Genomic DNA, 19,408 nt, shown 5'->3' with positions numbered 1-19,408 from the left:
CCCAGACCTACTGGGGTGCTGCCAGGTTGAAGGACATCTGCATTTTAAACATTATAACCCATGTTCAGGTACTCTTGAAAAGTCAAGAAGGGAAAAAAACCCAAGTCATTGTCTAAGCCATCCTCTAGCAATGTCAAAATTTTTCACCATGCTGTATGTGCTTTTGCAGCAGAAGTGCCAATATTTCTCTTGGGATATACATGGTGTTTCATCTAGTTCTCAGGAACTTTCTGTAGATGCTTTACCTGCATTAGCATATTGTTATTTTTATCCTCCCTGCTATTAGTCATACTCTTACAGACAAAGTTAAAAACGTGTCTTTTCTAGAACCACCTCTGTATTCTTCAAATATTTGTAAACCCAACCGTATGGTTCTTTGGCCACAGAAGAATGTACTTTTGTTTTTAGTTTGGGAAGGAAAGTTTATTTCACTTTCCAGATTTGACACTTCCACATATCAAATCAAATACCAGTTTACTGATTTTTCTAGAAAATAAAATTACACAAATGCTTACATTTATAAAGCCATCTTCTCTTAATGTTTCTTCTGCATTTCTGGGCATCTGGATCAAATAAGCAATTTATTTTATAAAACTTGTCCAGTTTAGAAAGAATTTTTGTCAGGTGATTTCTGTGTGTTTTTCACATGAACTCTCAAAGAGGTCTTCTCATCGACCTCTCTCAAACTTACCAGAAGTGTTAATACTTTATTTGTAGAATCACATTTGGTTTCTGCAATTCAAAAGCTAAGATACAGGAAAGAGGAAAATCATAATTGCAGATAATGGTGGTAGCTCTTAAGAAACCCTGATCTTATCAACACAGGACTTTTAGAAGTCCTAAAAGAAATGGGGAATGTTTTGCCAGAAATACCATAAAAACAGAGACTCTTATCACATCTTTCCATTGCCTTTGCTTTGCTTCAGATAGCATGCTTGCTAACGAAAGTGCGGGAAAGGTATGGGACAATGTAAAAGGTGTTGGTGAGGACCTGAGGATCAGAACAACATCACATTATCCTTGCTGGGTTTTTATTACTTTCTCACTTAAGGTGGGGTTATGAATGACAATCAGCTGACTTTTTGGGTTTTTTCCCCCACAGGTCTATTTATAGTCTTGTGGCAAAACTTAACAGGTAAAGGACCCACCACTATACCTAGTGGTGCAACCAGTAGCAGGGACTACAGAGAGGCGTTGTGCAAAGCTGGGTAGAAAATCTAAGAAACTGAGATAGTGTCACTTATTTTCAAACACACTTTGAAATGAAGGATAGTCTGTAAAAGCTATCTGTTCTTGGTTTTGCTTTGTTATTATTGTGGCCTGAAAAACAAATTGGTATCATTCTGCTCCATATATAATTCTCAATTATAATAACCCTCAGAACTTGCACGATTTGTTTTGACCTTAGATCAAAAGGTTGGGTGAACTTCCATACAGCTGGGCTGAGGGGCCCAGAAAATCACGTTACCCAAGACATTATAATGAGCTAATGGCAGGACTTTGGCTAACATGAATATTCCCTATTTCACATTCTAAGTGGTAACTGGAATAAAAATTCAAATTGTCTGTTATGGTTGAGTCAGAATGGAAATCAAGCTCATCTTTTTGGGGAACTGGTAGCAGTTTGTTGTTGTTAATACTGTAAAATACGCTCACATCAAAGGTGTACAGCTGTAGCAAAGTGCAACATTTTACACTCACTTTTCTGCTTGTACTGAAGAACAGTGACTTGTGTAAAACATGGGATCTATAGATTTATCAGAAAAAAAAAGGCAGAAATGCTAGCATTGCTGTATCAAATGTAGAACAAACCCATAGTACAGATGCAGAGTATAATTTCATGCTGGCTGCTCATTTTGAGTAGCACTCTGATTCATTAGCCCAGTGGGAAGAAAATGGGAAGAAAACCCTTTAATTTCTGAACTCTGAGCATTTATGCTCATTTTGGAAAATACCTTATCAACACTGCCTCTATGACCTCCAGATAGTGCTGGGGTTGGAAAAGCACAGTATGATGCAGGTTTCTGAGAAGTGTTTTGGCAGAGCCAGAGACTAGGAAAATACCAGTCAAAAGTGTCATGTCCTGTTGGAGGTTGAGAACAGCTTCCACAATACAAGTAAAAAATATGTTTTTCCTTATCCTGATATACATCTCTAGATCACAGCTTCTCCAAGAGACTTTTCAGGACTGGCAGACTGTTTTCCACTGGGTAAGCCAAAGAGCATCTTTGCTGAACACATCCTGGGCAAAAATGCCACTGAGGTGCCTTTTATGGTGCCTTCACCATATCCCCATGTGCTTTTGTGGTAACAGCAAAGAGGCAGACAAGTATGTGGGGAAGGAGTGAAGTGTCCTTCCTCAGTGTTCGTTCCCTCTCCCCACTAGATTATTCTGTAGAGCAAAGGGTATGGGGACAGAAGGGAAAAAAATGAGAACAAGGGAGAGAGATAAGCAGAGAGAAGAAATGCAGCCTGCAAATTTAGAGAGGGAACCTTTAAAAAATCACTACAACATATGGGCTAAGTTTCTTTTTTAGGTTATTATGTTTGAATGAGAGCAATACAATCATTGCTGACATTCCTTTCCTATTTTTTCTTGCATTCCTTTTCTGTGTTTCTTAGTTTTAAATGTGTCCATTTAAAACTGGCTGAATCTATTTTTTATTTAATTCTTGCCAGACTCTTCAGCGGTTTAGCCAAGTCTTTTGATTATCTTTCTTGCCCAGTATATGAATAGGCCTTTCCTGAGCATGCAAACAATTGTGATTTTCTTTTAGTGGAGAGAACTGGGTAACTTCAGAATAATTAGCTGAAATTTCCTCCCCTCCCCTCTTTTTTTAAAGACAATTCCTCGTCTCTCCAGGAAGATGAAGAGGTAGATATGGAGGCTGTCAACTGGCAGCTGAACACCACTTCCATGAATGGGCACTCATCTACCCCAACCACAGTTCGCTTTCCCAGCTGGGTGACTTTTGATGACAATGAAGTCAGTTTTTCACCGCAGAACCTTTCCCCCTTGAAAACAGACACCCCACCTGCAGAAACACAGACTCCAGATGTTAACTTCAACCTCACTACATCCTTTAAGAAGAGAGAACGTCCCAAAAGCACATTGGGTGACCTCTCTAAAATTCAAAAACTAGATCTCTCCTCCTTAGCCAAGTTGCCTTCTGTTGAAACACCCCCATGGAGTGCTACTAATCCCTTCCTGGATGAATCTCTGCGAGATGTCCAACCCTCACCCATCAATCCATTCAGCTCATTCTTTGAGGAGCGAGACAGGCGTTCCAAAAGTTCTTCTGTCTCCAGTGCTCCAGGCAAAAGCCAAAGAGACTCTCTCATTATTCTCCATCAAGAGCCTGATACCATCAGTTTCCATGAGGCAAACAAAAATGTAACCCACACAGATGCTGTAGAGCAGCTCAAGCAACTCCAGATTGGAGACCCAGATCGTATGAGCAGCCCTACCTTGCCTGATGATGACCCCATGATGCCATATGATCTGGATGCAGCCTTATTTAACCTGGCACCAGCTCAGCCAAAGGATGGATGGCCAATGATGCTCAGGATCCCAGAGAAGAAGAATATCATGTCATCCAGGCACTGGGGACCAATATACGTCAAGCTGACTGACAGTGGATGTATACAGCTTTTTTATGAGAAAGGACTGGAGAAGCCTTTCCGAGAATTCAAACTTGAAATCAATCATGAGATTTCAGAGCGTAAACTCCAGAACTATGATGAGAATGGAAGAATACACAGTGTGCGGTTGGACCGCACAACCTACAAGGAGAAAAAGAAGTATCAGCCTAAACCAGCCATTACTCACACAGCAGAGAGAGAACAAATTATCAAGCTTGGGACTACGGATTATGAAGACTTCCTTAGCTTCATCACTGCTGTGCAAGACACACTGATGAACTTGCCAGCCTCATCAACAGATCTGAGCACAGTGGGACTAAACTATCAGGAAGAAGAAATCACAGTTGATGTCAGGGATGAGTTTCATGGCACCTTGGCCAAAGGAGACAGTGCGATTCTCCAGCACAGTGTGCTGACCCATATCTATGTTCTCAGCTTCCTTTCTGGCCTGGCAGAATGCAGACTGGGCCTTAATGATATCCTGATCAAAGGGAATGAAATAGTTGCAAGGCAGGATATTATGCCCACTACTACCACTAAGTGGATTAAATTATACAGCTGTCGGTTCCATTCATGTGTGGATGAGGATATGTTTAATAACTCCCGTATTATCCTGTTCAACCCCTTGGATGCCTGCCGGTTTGAACTGATGCGATTCAGAACTGTCTTTGCTGAGAAAACTTTGCCTTTTACTCTGAGGACAGCTGCCAGCATCAATGGTGCTGAGGTGGAGGTGCAGAGCTGGCTGATGATGTCCACTGGGTTCTCTTCCAACCGTGATCCTTTAACTCAGGTCCCTTGTGAAAATGTGATGATCCGCTACCCAGTGCCAAACGAGTGGGTGAAGAACTTCCGCCGGGAGAGCGTTCTGGGGGAGAAATCTTTGAAAGCCAAGGTGAACAAGGGGGCCACTTTTGGATCAACCAGTCTGTCTGGTTCTGAGCCAGTAATGAGAGTAACTTTGGGAACTGCCAAATATGAGCATGCCTTTAATTCCATCGTATGGAGAATAAACCGACTGCCTGACAAAAACTCAGGTGAGTGGTGCGTACCATCTCTGCAGGAATAAACTAAAAGGAGTTACGTATTTTGGAAGATAGGGAATACTGGGTTTACATGGTGAGGGATAAATCATCCTCTGTAGTATATCAAAGGACATCAGTTAGTCGCATGAAGTATTTATCTGACCCTTCAGTGCAGTAGTTTTACATATCCTACAAAGATGCTAATGCTAAAAACAGATTTAGGTCTTCCAGATACAAAAATATGCCTTATGTCTCTGCTTTTATCAGTGCATTATGCAACGTAGGCATCAAACATCTCTGTGTGCTTAGTACTGTTACTGGAAGCAGGGCTTTTTCAGGTATCTTGCAAAGGCAAAATACTATGCTACGGGGCTGAATGACAGGACCACATATATTGCTGTAGTTCCAGCACATGTGATTTCTTTTCTATGCATTGCCAAGCATACTGGGCCAGTGCTGTATATTTCAATGCATATACCACAACTAATGCCTGCAAAGTGTCAGGTATGGGGATTGTAGCAGGACAGAAGATATTGTGCAACCATTAAAAAAAAAAATCCAAACACCAGTTTGTGGCCATGTTTCTGTAATCACCGCAGACGGGTAAATACAGCTTAAACGTGAAGAGAGAATACCAGCATAAACCCCACAAGCCTTTGTACTTCTAGTAACATGTTCATAATTAAACGTTCCAATAATATGAGCAAGCTACTGTTCCCTTTGGCCATCACTGCCAGTCATTCCACTTCCTGCCTTTCATCCATGGTGTGCAATAATGCTAGACAACTTGGATTTATTTTTACTCATAGTGAATTCTACTTCTTGATTTCTCTCATCTAGACTAGCTTTTTACAAATGAGATGCACTTTTTAGTATTAATGCTGTAGTAATGGAGCTGGGTGACTGGGTGGGTTTATGTATTTGATGTTCTCTGAAAGTTCAGTGTTGTACCAGATTTGGACTTTCTAAGGACATGTGTTTTACCTGAGTTTGAGCTATAGTGGCAGCAAAACAGTGATCCACATCTTCTGATCTTTTTATCACATTTCAGCCCAAGGGTGCCAGCTTACACCATAGGTTACAAATTTGGAGGGATATCACTGACAAAAACGAAGGCACCATGTTTTCTGTAGTGCAGGGCATAAGGAGAGCTTGGGAACTCAAGAGAAATATTGCAGTGAAAAATTAACCTCAGGCTGTTCGTGAGCAATAACATGCTTGAGAGGAAAATCTCACTTTGCTGTCTGCCTGAGCTCTGGGAACGAGATGGGCCTTCTGTGGCATCTTCTGTCCAAAGATCTCCGTGTACCGTATAGGCATTACAGCTGGGGCAACAAAAGCTCCCAAACTTTAACACAATCACGGAACATGCCAGTAGCAAACCAGAGGAAGAGGCAGAACTCCTGGCTCCCCTGCCTCCTGTGAGGTGATGCTCCCTTACCCATCTCAACTTTGCGGGAGATGTTGATCTATGTTTCCTGTTTCCTTGATCTCATCTCTCCCAGTGTGAGGCTTTATTATTTATACCCTGTGTCAAGGGGAAATGCATCACAGACTTGGCACTGCTTTTGGAGCTCTGCCACAGAGCATCTACCCATCAGTGTCACCGTGCAGAATGCAGGGCAGTTAGTATTTGTTTACATCCTGAGAGGAAGAGAGTGTCCTCACCCCTCCGGTCAGGTCAGATGTAATTTCAGGGAAAGGAAGGGCCTTGCAAGCACTGTCTTGGCTAGGACACATGAGGTACATGAGAGAGAGGGAATCCCAAAGTGATGACAGGGCAGGCCAAGTCTAGTTTAAATCTGACCTTGTCTCTCAAGGACTATTTACATTTCTTGACAGTACTTGTCCCATAGTTTTCCATACTCAAATTATATGGCAAACAAAAAGGGATATAAATGATACTCAAAAGCATTGATTTCCACTCCCTCTTAGATTTGCCTGATGGACCGCGTACACTTCTGGCCACATGATACTGATGTATGTCTGATGATGATGATGATGTATGGTCTACTTCCAACATGACCCACAAGTCATGTAATAACTCACCACTGCCTGTTTGCAGGTGTCCCTATAAGTGATGCAGTTCTCAAGCACTAAGTATAAAAATATTCCCCTTGCTTGCACTTCAGGCTCTCTTACTGTGGCACCTGCAACTCAGCCTTAACAGCACTCCGGGTCCTCTGTAAATGTCTGGTCTGCTAATGAACTGCTGTGGTGCCTGGGACTCCAGAGCAGGAGAGAGGTGGTGGCATCACACTGCAGCTGGTGAGAAGTGCTGCAGGTAGCCACAGTCTCCAGCTCCACCCTGCCTCCAGAGGCCACGTAGTCTGTCCAGATGACCTGGGGCACGTGCATTGCATGACTTCCTCCAGCACACATGCCTATCTGCCAGCCCCGTGTGCCTATCAAAGTACATGCGTAGGCACAGCCTTCCTGTGGGACCCTTTGTTCATCCCCATTGTGTGCTCTGACAGATCAGTCCCTTGCAAACGCGATCCCAGGAACTACAGAGGTCTCCAGGTAGGCACTTGGATCTCTTGTGCTTCACGCCATTCCCTGAACGCAGACTGGTGCAGGCTCTGTGTAGACATGAGGCGTACGACACCATCCGCCCTGCCTGTCGTCTGCCCTGACGGCCAGTACCGCAGCCCCACAGGGGAGGAGAGCTGGTCCCTCCTGAAGCTCACTGCTTGCGTTCAGGTTGTAGTGTCCTCGCTCCCAGTTGTTAAGAATTATTTCAGCAGCTTCTCTGTCTTATCCAAATGTTTTCTCTTTGTGCTTTTTAATGGGGTGGGGCTCTTTGCATTCTCACTATGGGAACTTGTTATCAGCACCGTCTGTATTACTTTGTAGCCAAAGCGTCTGCTTATGATGGAACATTGAAAAGCATATGACATCTGAAGGACTGTATGTACTCTGACTATGATTTGACCTAAGAAGAAACTATGAACTGGATTGTGCTGAGCACATTGCTGAAATCCTTTCCAAAACAGCTTGTTAAAGTTTATTGCTCTTCTCATATGCACAATTAATATGATCAAAGCAGTTGATAAAGAAAGCCTATTTACAGGCTGTGTAGATCTTCAGTTGCAGCTGGCTGGGCTCCACGTGTTTGTTGTTTTTTAATCCACCAGCAAAATATTAGGAAAACATCCGCCCAGTCTTCGATCGTGGGAAAACACTTTTCCAGCAAAGCAGGGATGTAGCCTCTATGCAGAGCCTTGGATATGGATATTTGAACTTTCATCTAGTTTGGCTGTGGATCTCAGGCATCCTGCCTGGTATAGTTTCTGAAGTAAATCAAATCCTTTAATCCAGATATGTTGGGACACCAGAGTCATTTGGAACATATTCCCTCCAATCACAGTAACCCAGGCATATATATGAATTATATTATCAGATCCTTGATTGTCAGAATGAAATGTTATAGCTCAAGGAAGCGAGAAATGCAAAACAAAAGCAGTCTTTTGATTTCCTCCTGATTTTACTAAGAACTGTACCTGTCCAGCAGAGAAAGAGCTCTGAATCAGCCTGTTGAGCAGAAGGTCTATAAAAGTTGCACCTTGTGTGCCTCACACTGGGGACACTAGTGAACGCTGATGTGCTTGGCATTTTTGCTATAGCTTTGGTGGAGGAGTTCCTTTCTTAGTCAGTTCATCTGGTTGCCTACCATGCTGAGCTGGTTTAAATCAATAACTTCCATATTTTTTTGTGTTGTGCTTGGTGTTTTCTGCTAGTGGGTACTCCTACAAGAAGAAATTAAATTATTTTAAAATTGCTTTGTTAATTGCATTTTTTTGTTGTTGTTGATTTTTTTCCCTTTATTTCCCCCTCCCCTTTTTTTTTTTTTGAGCCTGTGAATATCCACCAACATTCAAGTGTGTTAGAAGAGTGGTTGCTGGTTCCATATGTCCAGCTGAAATTATGAAGAGTTTAAAAGCTCAGATCTCCCAAGCTACCTGTGATGCAGTGTGCTCAAACCCAGTTAAAAACTTCCCAGTGTTACCTTCACAAAAGCAGCTGAGCACACGCCAGCTCAGGAGTGTAGCGGTGCAAGCTGAACGCTTTGTAGCTGTGGATGTGGCTTGCGCCAGAGCTGCGTCTCCTGGCTGCTGTGTACCTCTGCTGCAACCCACAGCAAACGAGAGGAGAGGAAAAGCACAGGAAAGCAGATGAGCAGGAAGGATTACGATGAGGAGTCTGCTGAGACTGGTACAGGGTGAGGAGGGAGATATGAATGGATGGGGAGCCTGAGACTAGGAGTTGGTTGCCAGTGCTGAGTGCTGAACACAGAATTTTTGAGCCAGGAATGACTCATTTTTAGGCACCTTCATAACGCGGTGCCAGAGAGCAGTGATTCCCAGGTATGTGCAGCACCCAAATGTCCCATGGCAGAGGCTGAACGCACTGCCATCACAGGTGTGCCCACTACAGCCAACCTCAAGAAATGGGCAGAAGCAAAAGCCCTGCAGTGCTGGAGGGCAGAATGTTCTCCATGAGAGTTCATGGGGCTGCTGCTAGCCTATGTTGGTGGGGTCATCTTGAAGGTCTGCTGTGCACCACTGCTTTTTATCTAGAAAAAGTGTGCTCCAGGTAAGAAAAGCTAAGAAGCGCTGTCAGAGAGAGATCCCATCTTACCCTAGAACCAGGGCAGCTAATTAATCCTGATGAAAAGCAGGTGATGTATTTTAATGCTTGCAGAACTCGAGCTTTTATCTGCCTGATACTCATAGTTTGGCTCCAGCTTTGGTGCTGCATATCTCTGTGGTTCCTGCTGAACTGCATAGCCTCTCGTTGGATTTGCTACACAGACATAAGTTTATAAACCTTCCAGTTGTGAGGAAAACTCTGCCTAGACTGTTTGGAACTATGAGGCTGACTCGATTAAATTTTTACCCAGACTTACGCCAGATTTAAATTGTTTTGCAACTCTATTTCAGAGGTTAAGTGGGACATTGCAATGCCTAAGCCCTCTAAAGACTGCTCAATTTCCTTCTGTTGGGACAAGTAATATCTCAAAATCCCAAACCTTGCTTTTCAAGCTTCAGCTCAGCATGGCTGACTTTTGGGCTAAGCTCTGGATGAGGAACTGACTTCCTTTTCAAGGCCCAGGCTTGCAGGTCCTTTACAGGTGCTGTTTTCCTCCTCTTCCCATGGGGACCTTCTGGGCTTTCCCCATTCAGTTCTTTTTATTCTGCCTGCCTTCATCCTTCCTTGTCTCTGTCCTGTACACCTTGCTGAGCTGTATGGAGAAGAGCTTTCCCAAAGAACAAGTAGTCAGATATCGTAAAGCCTGTAACAGTGGCAGACAAGGATTCCATTAATTTATTTATATATTACTTTCATTTACGCATGCTTAGATAATAGGATCCCTTCAATCAGAAAGCCCAAGCTGGCTTTGAAGGCACTCATCCTCATTTTGCAGACAGAGGAAGTAAGGCACAGACCTTAAATGACTTGCTCAAGAGCTCTGGGAGTTGGCAGCAGTCAGAAATAAAACCAACCTAGCTTGACTAGCAGTCCCTACTTCAATTTTTGAAGAACACTACATTCCAGCAAAACAAAGGGGAAAAAATAACACCAAAGGTTATCATTTACAGATGACAGAGCTAAACAAGATTACTTCCTTACCTTGCCCTCTTTAATGACTAGGCACCTTGTTATGGGTTAGAATAAGTGATAAATAGTTATTTCCAAGCTGTGCAAAAATTTGCTTTTTGAACACAGGAAAATTATTTAACCTTATCCAGTATATTTGCTTTTGCTAAAAGAGGGGATAATGGTTTCAAATAAACGTGAAATATCTGCCAAATCCTACCTTTCCTTACTACCAATACCTGACGTTTTAGAAGGATGGGCCACAATGTACTTAGCATGTTACATAGACTGGGGGAATCAGAGAGGGGAAATACCTTTACCCTACTGTGCTTGATTTACATCTTGTATTTTCACCCACTCAAAGCAAACTAGAGTGATTGACAGTCCTTTTTGCAGTTTGTTTAATTCCTCTGGAAACTCCAACAGCATTGAGACAGGTAAGATAGTGTCGCTTGCTACGAGCTAGTTCACCCAGGCAGATTCTTGTATCTTGCGGTTTCATGATGTTGGGATGTTGTGTTTTCTGATCCATCCAACACAACTTTCATATCTGTTTGCACTCTTTTCCAGCTTCTGGCCATCCTCACTGCTTCTTCTGTCACCTAGAGCTTGGCTCTGACCGGGAAGTGCCTTCCAGTTTTGTCCGCTATGTAGATGTGGAATTTGACATGCCCACCACTTCTGCGTCCAAAGCCACTGTTCGGTCCATCTCTGTCGAGGACAAGACCAACGTGAGGAAGTGGGTCAACTATTCAGCACACTACAGTTACAAGGTAAAACTGAGCACGAGGCAATCACCATGGTTATTTTGCATACTTCATTGTCTTGAAAAGTGTGGGCAGACAAATAAAACACCATGGTCAGGTGAGGTGGGAATTTGGCACGTGCCAGGCTCTGTGCAGTAGCTACCCATGTGCAGCCTATTGATTCATGGCAAACAAGCAGTGGATTATCCCTCAGCGAAGATGGAATAAACTTGCTTGCAGTTGCTTTGTGGAAGAGCATACGCACAGCCAGCTACTGGGGATTAGCTGATACGGTAAGAGTGTGAACAGGGAGTTTTGCTGCTCTTCATAGTAGCTACAGTGGGAATGCTACAGCACACAAAAGGATTGCATTATTTCTCTGCTTAAATATTTCTTCTTCCTGCCTGCCCTAAGGAGAGCAGCAGATGGGAAAATGCGCTACATATATACCTGCCAAGAATCTCAGTATGCCAAAATTTGCATGTTAGCTGATCACTCAGCAGAGAAATTGGCATTCTACCTGCCTTCTTTAAGAGCAATGATGAGAGATACTGAGAAGGTTCCCATGGCAAATATTTTTAGTGGTAATTGTAATTACATTTTTAGTAGTCTCTTAAATTCCCTGGAGGTGGTATTTGATCTTCCTAAGTATCCCTTTTAAGAATTAAACATTGGATCACACCTGAGTTTTCGGAGGTGTTGAAATTTAGAACGCAAATGTAGATGCGCATTTTGAAAATTAATCCCTTTGCTTTGTACATCAGTCTTTGCAGAGTTTAAAATTGAGGCTGGTCTTCTGCTGTCATTAGGAAGCCACCTATCGTCTGCAGATTTGGTTCTGGGTTTGGATTCAAAGTACAGCTGGGGATGGTAATGAATATAAAAGTATGTGAGACCAGTTCTCTGCATGACATTATCTCATCTGGAAATGATGTCATGACCCTGTTGAACCGTAAAACTGATTAGACTGAAAACACTTATAGTAAATAAAATCCGGCTTTCCTCCTCAGTGTATTTCTCTTCACAACCCTCTCAATTTACCAAGAGTTTCTTCATCTGAGCAGGACACGAACCACCATTAAGGCAGATTTTTGAATCTTTTGTTTTCTGTTCTCATTACAAATGTTCTTCCTCTTTTTCCTCTGCCAGGTCGAAATAGAGCAGAAAAAAAGCTTGAATGAGGACCTGAAGGGAGAAGATACTGCAAATGTCAATGAATGCGTTACGCAGTGAAGGAAGATCCGTCTGCAAGTCCCAAGAGGGGTGGCCAAATTAACAGACTTGGAAGAGAGGACTTGCAGGGTTTTGGTATTTTTCTTTAAGGAAGTATGGAGTCCTATTTTTAAAATAATGCTCTGAAGAGTATTATTTTTCCTTGTGATGATCCGTACTTTGAGAAGAAGCTTGTCAGTGGCTTGTTTGGAGCGGGCCTACGGGCTTTTGCTGGAATGATTTACGTACAGTTGGGGTATAGACAGAATGACTCATTACAGTCAAGCCTGCCTCTTCTTCCTCTTCACCATCTAGGTTCTGCACTGAAGTGTGGGCTGGCCCCCATCACAGCCAAACCAGAAAGCAGCTTTTATCTCAGTTATAATCTTGCCCTCCTATGTTAAGCATTTTTTTGTATGTGTGTTGGTTTGGTCATTGGCAGATTTACTTCCTTCTGAACTGCCAAATAAAACCCAGGGAGCATCAAGTGAAAAATGATACAAAATCTCATTTCTGAAGTCGTCAACAGAGTGAAAACCCCAAGCATCATTCTGGAGAATCAAAAAACTCTGCATCTTAAACGTAGTAAAATGGTCAAGCAGATGCAATACAGACAGGAGAGCTAATCATATAGCTGTTCTTTTATTCACCCCTTCCTGTCTCATCCCCTGAACAGCAACAAGTCACTGTGCACATTTTTGTGGGGTCTGCACAAGTTACAAGAAGGCCTCTGTAATTTCTTAAATTTTTTATTTGTTAGACTGGGCTGTTCTGTTATCTTGACTGAACATGGTTATGGCTGCTAGTAACAGGGAATGTGTCTTATAATAGAGGTGATACAGGAGGGACTTTGCTAAGATTAGATCATTCCTGCCTCGAAAGATATTTAAGGGAAAAATATTGGGATTTGGATTTGGGTTTGGGTTTTTTTATATGTTTTCTTGGATGGATAAGGTGGGTGGTTATTGAAAATGTCAGAACAGGATTACTTTAACAGACAATGTTGTTCGCCTGCCTGAAAATCGCTGGAAGTCTGTCCAGCGCAATATTACTTTCATGTTCTACCTTGAACCTACAATACAAGTAACTTGTATCTTTATAAAACCCCCACTAACTGGGACCCAAAATCTCTTCAAAAATTAACAAGCTTCCATCATGGGGATTTTTTTATCTCCACTTAGCTGAAAGTAACAGCAAGTCTTAAAACTTCTTTCTAACTAAAAATGCAGAAGGCAAAAGTCACTCATTCATATATATTGTCAGAGAAAACAGTGTTCAGAGTACGCGTTTTTTGTAGTTGTTTCCATGGCTTGTGTAATACTTTGTCTCGAGGTAATTTTAAATGTAAAAAAAGTAATTTATTAAATCATTTATCTTTTGAAAGGTTACTGCTGACTTTAAAATCACACATTTGGAAAGCCTTGGCAATGTAATTTAAAATCATAATGAATTAAAATGAAAGCTTTTTTATAAACTTATAAATTTATTTTATTTTGCATTTCATATAACAGAAAATTAATACACTCTCAGTTTACTACTTTCACTGTGACTCCTATAAAAATCACAACAATGTTAAAATCCCAAATAAAACATAAGATTAATTACATTGAGTCTAAAACTGGTAGTGTTAGAATTTAAAACAAATTATAGAGATCATATAAATGCCTTTTTGTATGCACCTAAATTGCAAGGCTAAATCAACCTAGTGATATATATTTACACAGGTACACTGCTGTAAATATGCAAAGTCTCAGTCTTTCTACAACTTCTTAATAAGCATGTAATACAGTATTGTAGCTCATCCTACTGAAGCCCAGGGAGCTCCTCGGAGCACACCACGTAGTACTAAGCATTTGTAACATCCCTCTGTAAATGGAAGAATGCTTTTAACTTCTATGAAGCATTTTGTCATCAGAGGATTAAAATTACTGACAAAGAAAAAATAATTATTATTTATTCCATGATGTATAAGTTGTGAAATATCTGAGAGCATGGGGCTGAATTCATGACTGACTCTCAGCCTTGTTGCAGGTCAGCTGTGATGAGTTGCATGGCAACTCCTCTCTACAAAATTCTCCCTTCTTTTCAAAGGCATTCAAAGAACTTCTGGATGTTTTCCTGTTTTTCACTGCAGCCCCTAGTGTACAGTTTCTGAAAAGGACCACCAAGAAATGCAACAAAACCAGACTGAAGGATTGCTGAGGAAGTGTGAGAATGTCCCCTGAAAGGAACAGTTGGGAGATTTCCTACTCCGGTCTGCAGGCTCAGCGTCTGAATTTTTGCCTATTGCCCCCAGCCCTTGAAAACACAAATATGTAAAAGCAAATAAACAAAATTATGGTGTACTCCTTAAAGAGGGGAAAAATCAAAGGAATATAATTTTCCATCTCTGTTGAATTCTTAAACTATTCAGTCTCTATCATACTTCAGCCAGAATATTTCATCACCCCAAAACTGAAAGATGAACATATTGGAGGTTTCTGGATTTACTTAATTTCATTCATCACTGATTCTTTATTTTTTAATACAAAGTTAATGAATGAAAGAAAGAGTATGGGCCCAACTCTGATCTCTCTTGTGTAGTTAGTTGTGTGACACAACTGTCTCCTCCAATCTTCATGGAGTTATGCAGGCAAAACTGGAAAAGTATTCTGGTTTATAAAAAAAGCTATTTTAATACATTCTGATCTCTGGAGAATATTTTTCTGATGTACCTGTCACTGAATTTTCAAGAGTTTAAGATTAATACCTCAGCCAGAGTTTCAAAAGACCCTATTTCCTATTGAAGCACTAGAGTAAGTAGTTTGATTTTTCAGAAGAGCACCAACAACCAAAATCTTTAGAAAATCTAGTGTTGGTATCACCAGGTGTCACCACTGAATTCTTTTTTCAGTCCAGCACCATTACGAGTGCTGAGCGCTTGTACACCAGGATCCTAAGTGCCCTTCTTCAGGCTTTCACTGTTCTTGCTTGATTAAGTAGTGCCAATTTTTCAGTGTGAGATACTGTCCCATGTGAACTATATACTCTTCATCCATAGGGGTACAATAGTAATTTGGAGAGACTGTTGATGGGAGTGAGGGGGAAAGAGCTGAGAGGTTCGTCAGCTTCAGAGTAGCAGAAATGCTTTAGACACAAGCTGTGCCTGTATTTGGGATGATTTTTTTTTTTAATCTTTGGGAAAAAATCTCTTGGAGTAGTTTAAGGTTAATACTCCTTTTGAGAAAGAGATAATCACTGCCCTTTGGTTTATTTGAAAGCTTCGTAGTACTTAAACACTCCGTGCAGGAAATGTGCCTTCAAGGTAAGCATGCACTTACTCCCTGAAGCTATTCCCACTTTCAGCCTTCTTTCTCATTATGGTTTTCTTTCATTTTTGTGCTGTGGTAAGACTTGTGGTATTGCAGGGAATTTTGCCTATTAAAATAAACTTAAAACAGCGTTTGATAATAATGGGTAAAGATGAACAACATCTCTGGGAAGCTGAGCTTATTTTAGTGAGTGCCTTTTATATTTATAAACTATGGACACTCTGCTAGCAAAGGAAAATGGGCAAAATCAGTTGAGAAATACAGTAACTGATGTTGCATTTGTCCTTTATTTAGACTCAAATTTAGTCATCCTATGAAGGAGACAGATTTTAGGTTCTTCATTGTAGCAGTATCGTAAGAAACATTGCAGAAATAATTGACCTTTTCTGGTGGGTTACTGGCTGACATACTTACTAAACAGGACATCCAAGACCTGTTGGTCTACCTGTCCACGTGGCTTAGTAGCCGCTTAAACTCCCTCTTGATCATTCACCTCCCAGGATGGAGAGCAATTGCATGCAAAGGAGCATGAAAGCAAGAGGAAAAGGTAATCAAAGTTCAGCCTGAAGGTACTTACTCCGTGGCTTGCATGAAATTCTCAGTAATTTCCTTGGCCCTTGAATGTACACAAACTAATCAAGCCGTTGATAGGTCACCTCTCTTCCAGAGAGTGAAAAATGCCTTTCAGTGACTTGTAGCAGCTTGTGTTTATAGCTGTATTCATCTCCAGAACTGGCCAGCACAAGAATTTGCAGCGCACAGAGATCACTTATGGATGAAGTACTTACCCTCTTCTGCCACTGAAGTTAAATCTACATCATGAGTTGTATGAGATATGAAATTTTGTGTGATAACAGGCATAGCTGTTCCTAGCCTTCCTGTTTTGTTCAGCCACCCACCCACACATCCATCCTCCCATCCGTCCTACCCTCCCTCCCTCTCTCTCCTATACTTACTTGCAATTCATCCTTTGCACTATTGGCATTGATTGGTTTGATGATTATTTTGTAACATGTTCCTACCTTTTGGTTTTGTAAAATAAGAAAGTCTATACACTGGCTAACTTTGTAGAAGCGTTTGGGGTTTTTTTATTTTTATTTTATCAGTTGAAATGGGACATCATGTTTTGTTTGAACTATGGGAAAACTTAAATAAATGTTAAGATGAAACAGCATGTCCACATTTTCACTGTGAAATTGAAGTATGTGCTGTATATTCTGATAAGTCAGAAGTCTTGAACTGAGAGGAGGAAAAGGGAGTGTTTTGAATGGCATAGAGGAGGACATAAACTAGAAGTAATGGGACTATATACAGAAAAGAGATTATTTGAACATCCAGACTGAGCAATAGACTGCAAAGGAAATGGAGCCGGCCTAGAGCTTGAGCCACGTAACAGACTGGTGGAGCAGTGCTGACATATAGTACAGAAGAGGATCCAACGTTTGAATGAAGCCATCCTGAAACAAAGTAATTGGGAATTGAAGCTTCTGCTCAGTGGAGCTCTTCTACTTCTGTTCTCTGACCGCTAAGGCTAGGAGTACATGCGAGGGCAGTGTCTTCCTGTGATCAGAACATCTGTTTGCAAAGCAAGTGTAAGGATAAGGTCTAAACTATTTACAGTCCTCTGCTGTGATTCTCTCTGTTCTTTCAAATTTGAGTAAGCCAGGTATCATTTCATACATCTTTCCACTTGTTTCACAGTCACTGAGACCACTTGCAGTCTGCTGGTTTTCTCAAAAGCACTCCCTGAATCAGACTGAAGACCTGGCAGTCTCATTGACCAAAGAAAATCAGGTACCCGTCATAAGGGCTGCTCAGATTATTGCTCTGAGCTCAGCACATTCTCCATAGTATGCCTGAGTACAACTGACAGTAAGTCAATCGTTTTACCATATCAGAACATGGAGGTACACGGGAAATGATGCCTCACGTTCATTATTCAAGAGTAAATCAGGTCAGCCAGAAGACGGAAAGTTAAATAGAAAGATTATGGGGCTGTTATTAATAGCAATTTACTTACAATAATTCAGATATTCAATGACATTTGGAAATGACACTATCAAGTCAGGACAGTAGGATTATATTAACCATGATAGCCTGGGTAATATGCAAAATGGTTTTAAAGAAAGTTATAGAAAAAGCTGGAAGTTTGAAACTATGGAGGTCAAAGTTCCTTGGCAGTCCTTCGAGACAAGCCAAAATAACACCCTACAAGAGATGGAGAAGTCAGAGTGCCAGCGCAATGTGTACCCAAACAAAAGACATCACTAGAGTGAGATAGCACAATTCGGAGCAGAAAAACCACCGTAGTTTTCTTTAGTGCTCTTAGGTGCCATGATTGCCTCTACCATCTAATCCAGATATGTTGTAAATTTATGAGGAGGACAAAAACTGCTGAAGGTCAGCTGAGATAAGGCAGAAGATAGAGAAGCAGCCCATTGTTTCTGCTTAGGTGCAGGTCTGTGTCACAGCAGATGTGTCTGAAACACAAAGCACGCCAGTGCCAGAAAAATCGCCTGTCCTTTGGTTACAGTTTTAGAAGCCAAACAGCAAATGCCATATATAAAATAGTTGGAATAGTATTTTAAACACCAGCTATGAAAGGTGTCTTTCTCAACCCTGAATAATGGGACAACAAAGCCTGATGGAGAGGGGTAACTGTACCACTGCCTGTAACTGCACTGAGGTGCCACAACATGCAGCAAACACGTGCTGGGGTTCAGGAGGTGTGAGTAGACTGGTCTCTCCCTGGTTGGGGCCCTTCTACAGTCTCCCAGTTGCTACTGCCCCAGAGGCTGTATATAAACTGGGAGCAATCAGCTTGGCCTAAAGAGCTGCTGAAGGGATAGGAGGAATACAAGGTGAATACAGCTGAAAGTAATTTCCTAAGGTGAGAGCCTCTTTTGTAAAAGCTTCTCTTGCACAGAACAGACCACTCCTCTGTGTGGAAGCAAAGAAATTTGTTAGGGCATGGTCAGTCCAGCAATTGTATTCATACAGAGAGTACTCGGGTTAAAAAAGAATGCAATGGGAAAACCTCACGTCGGCACAGATTCAGGCAGAACTGTAGCAGAGTCCTGGCTTCTGCTCAAGAGAAACAAAAGCAAAATTGCAGACAGTTTTCAACTGAGAGATTAATAGAGCTCAATCGCTGCAGCATCCTCTGTCCCCACCTCCCTTTGATCAAAATCTTGTCTAAATTGCACTGCATCGGTCAGCAAGCTTCTTTCCCCCGCCCCCCCCCCCCCCCCCCCCAAGCTGTTATAGGTACCCTTTGCCCAGGAGGAAGAAATGTCCCTGGCAGTCGGGAAGTGACAGCTGGCACAAGAGGAATAACCAGGTGAGTGTGGGCGGCAAAATAGGATACGCTGAAGTTACAACCTTAACAGAGAAAAATGTGTGCTAATACCTCATGAAGGCCTGTGACAAGTCAGGACCTATGCAAAAAATGCGACCTGGGGAGTCCCAGTCTACAAACACTGACCCTGGGAACAAAGCAAAAAATAGTAAAAAATTTAGTATGAATATGATGTGAACAAATAGCATTGGATTTGGAACTGAACCACATTGTCAAACTCAGCTCTCAAGCTGTGCAGGGCCAGAGGACCTAAAAGATATGGGATGATGAAAGCGTGAGTTGACCATGACGTTTCTGCATGTTAAGTTGTGGTTTGTGGTATGGGTCTTACCTAGAGAAGTGAACTGCAGAGTGGAACGATAAGGCGTTCAGCTGTGTGTTCACGCTGCCCAGGTTCACCCGAGCCAAGGGACTGTTGCTCCCTAGTGGTCATTGCAAGCTGCCAGGTTTTTGCCTGGACCACTGACCCACTGCATCAGGCAGGCTCAATGAAACACAAGGCTCACTGGTTTT

General features: G+C 41.9%; 1 protein-coding gene across 1 annotated transcript in view; it reads left to right on the top strand.

The window, feature by feature from the left end:
* The window catches only part of STON2 (stonin 2), an 85,666-nt gene extending 68,955 nt beyond the window's left edge, over positions 1 to 16,711 (top strand). Inside the window, exons 5-7 of the mRNA XM_064460511.1 lie at positions 2,844 to 4,679; positions 10,839 to 11,041; positions 12,164 to 16,711. Of these exons, the coding sequence (XP_064316581.1) occupies positions 2,844 to 4,679; positions 10,839 to 11,041; positions 12,164 to 12,247 (2,123 nt within the window). The 3' untranslated portion in view covers positions 12,248 to 16,711. The remainder of the gene's footprint in view (positions 1 to 2,843; positions 4,680 to 10,838; positions 11,042 to 12,163) is intronic.
* Positions 16,712 to 19,408: the final 2,697 nt, after the last annotated feature.

Source organism: Phalacrocorax carbo, chromosome 9 (genome assembly GCF_963921805.1).
Source record: "Phalacrocorax carbo chromosome 9, bPhaCar2.1, whole genome shotgun sequence".
Classification (NCBI taxonomy): domain Eukaryota; kingdom Metazoa; phylum Chordata; class Aves; order Suliformes; family Phalacrocoracidae; genus Phalacrocorax; species Phalacrocorax carbo.
The sequence above is the reverse complement of the archived record's forward strand: the minus strand, read 5'-3'. Positions and strand labels throughout refer to the sequence as shown.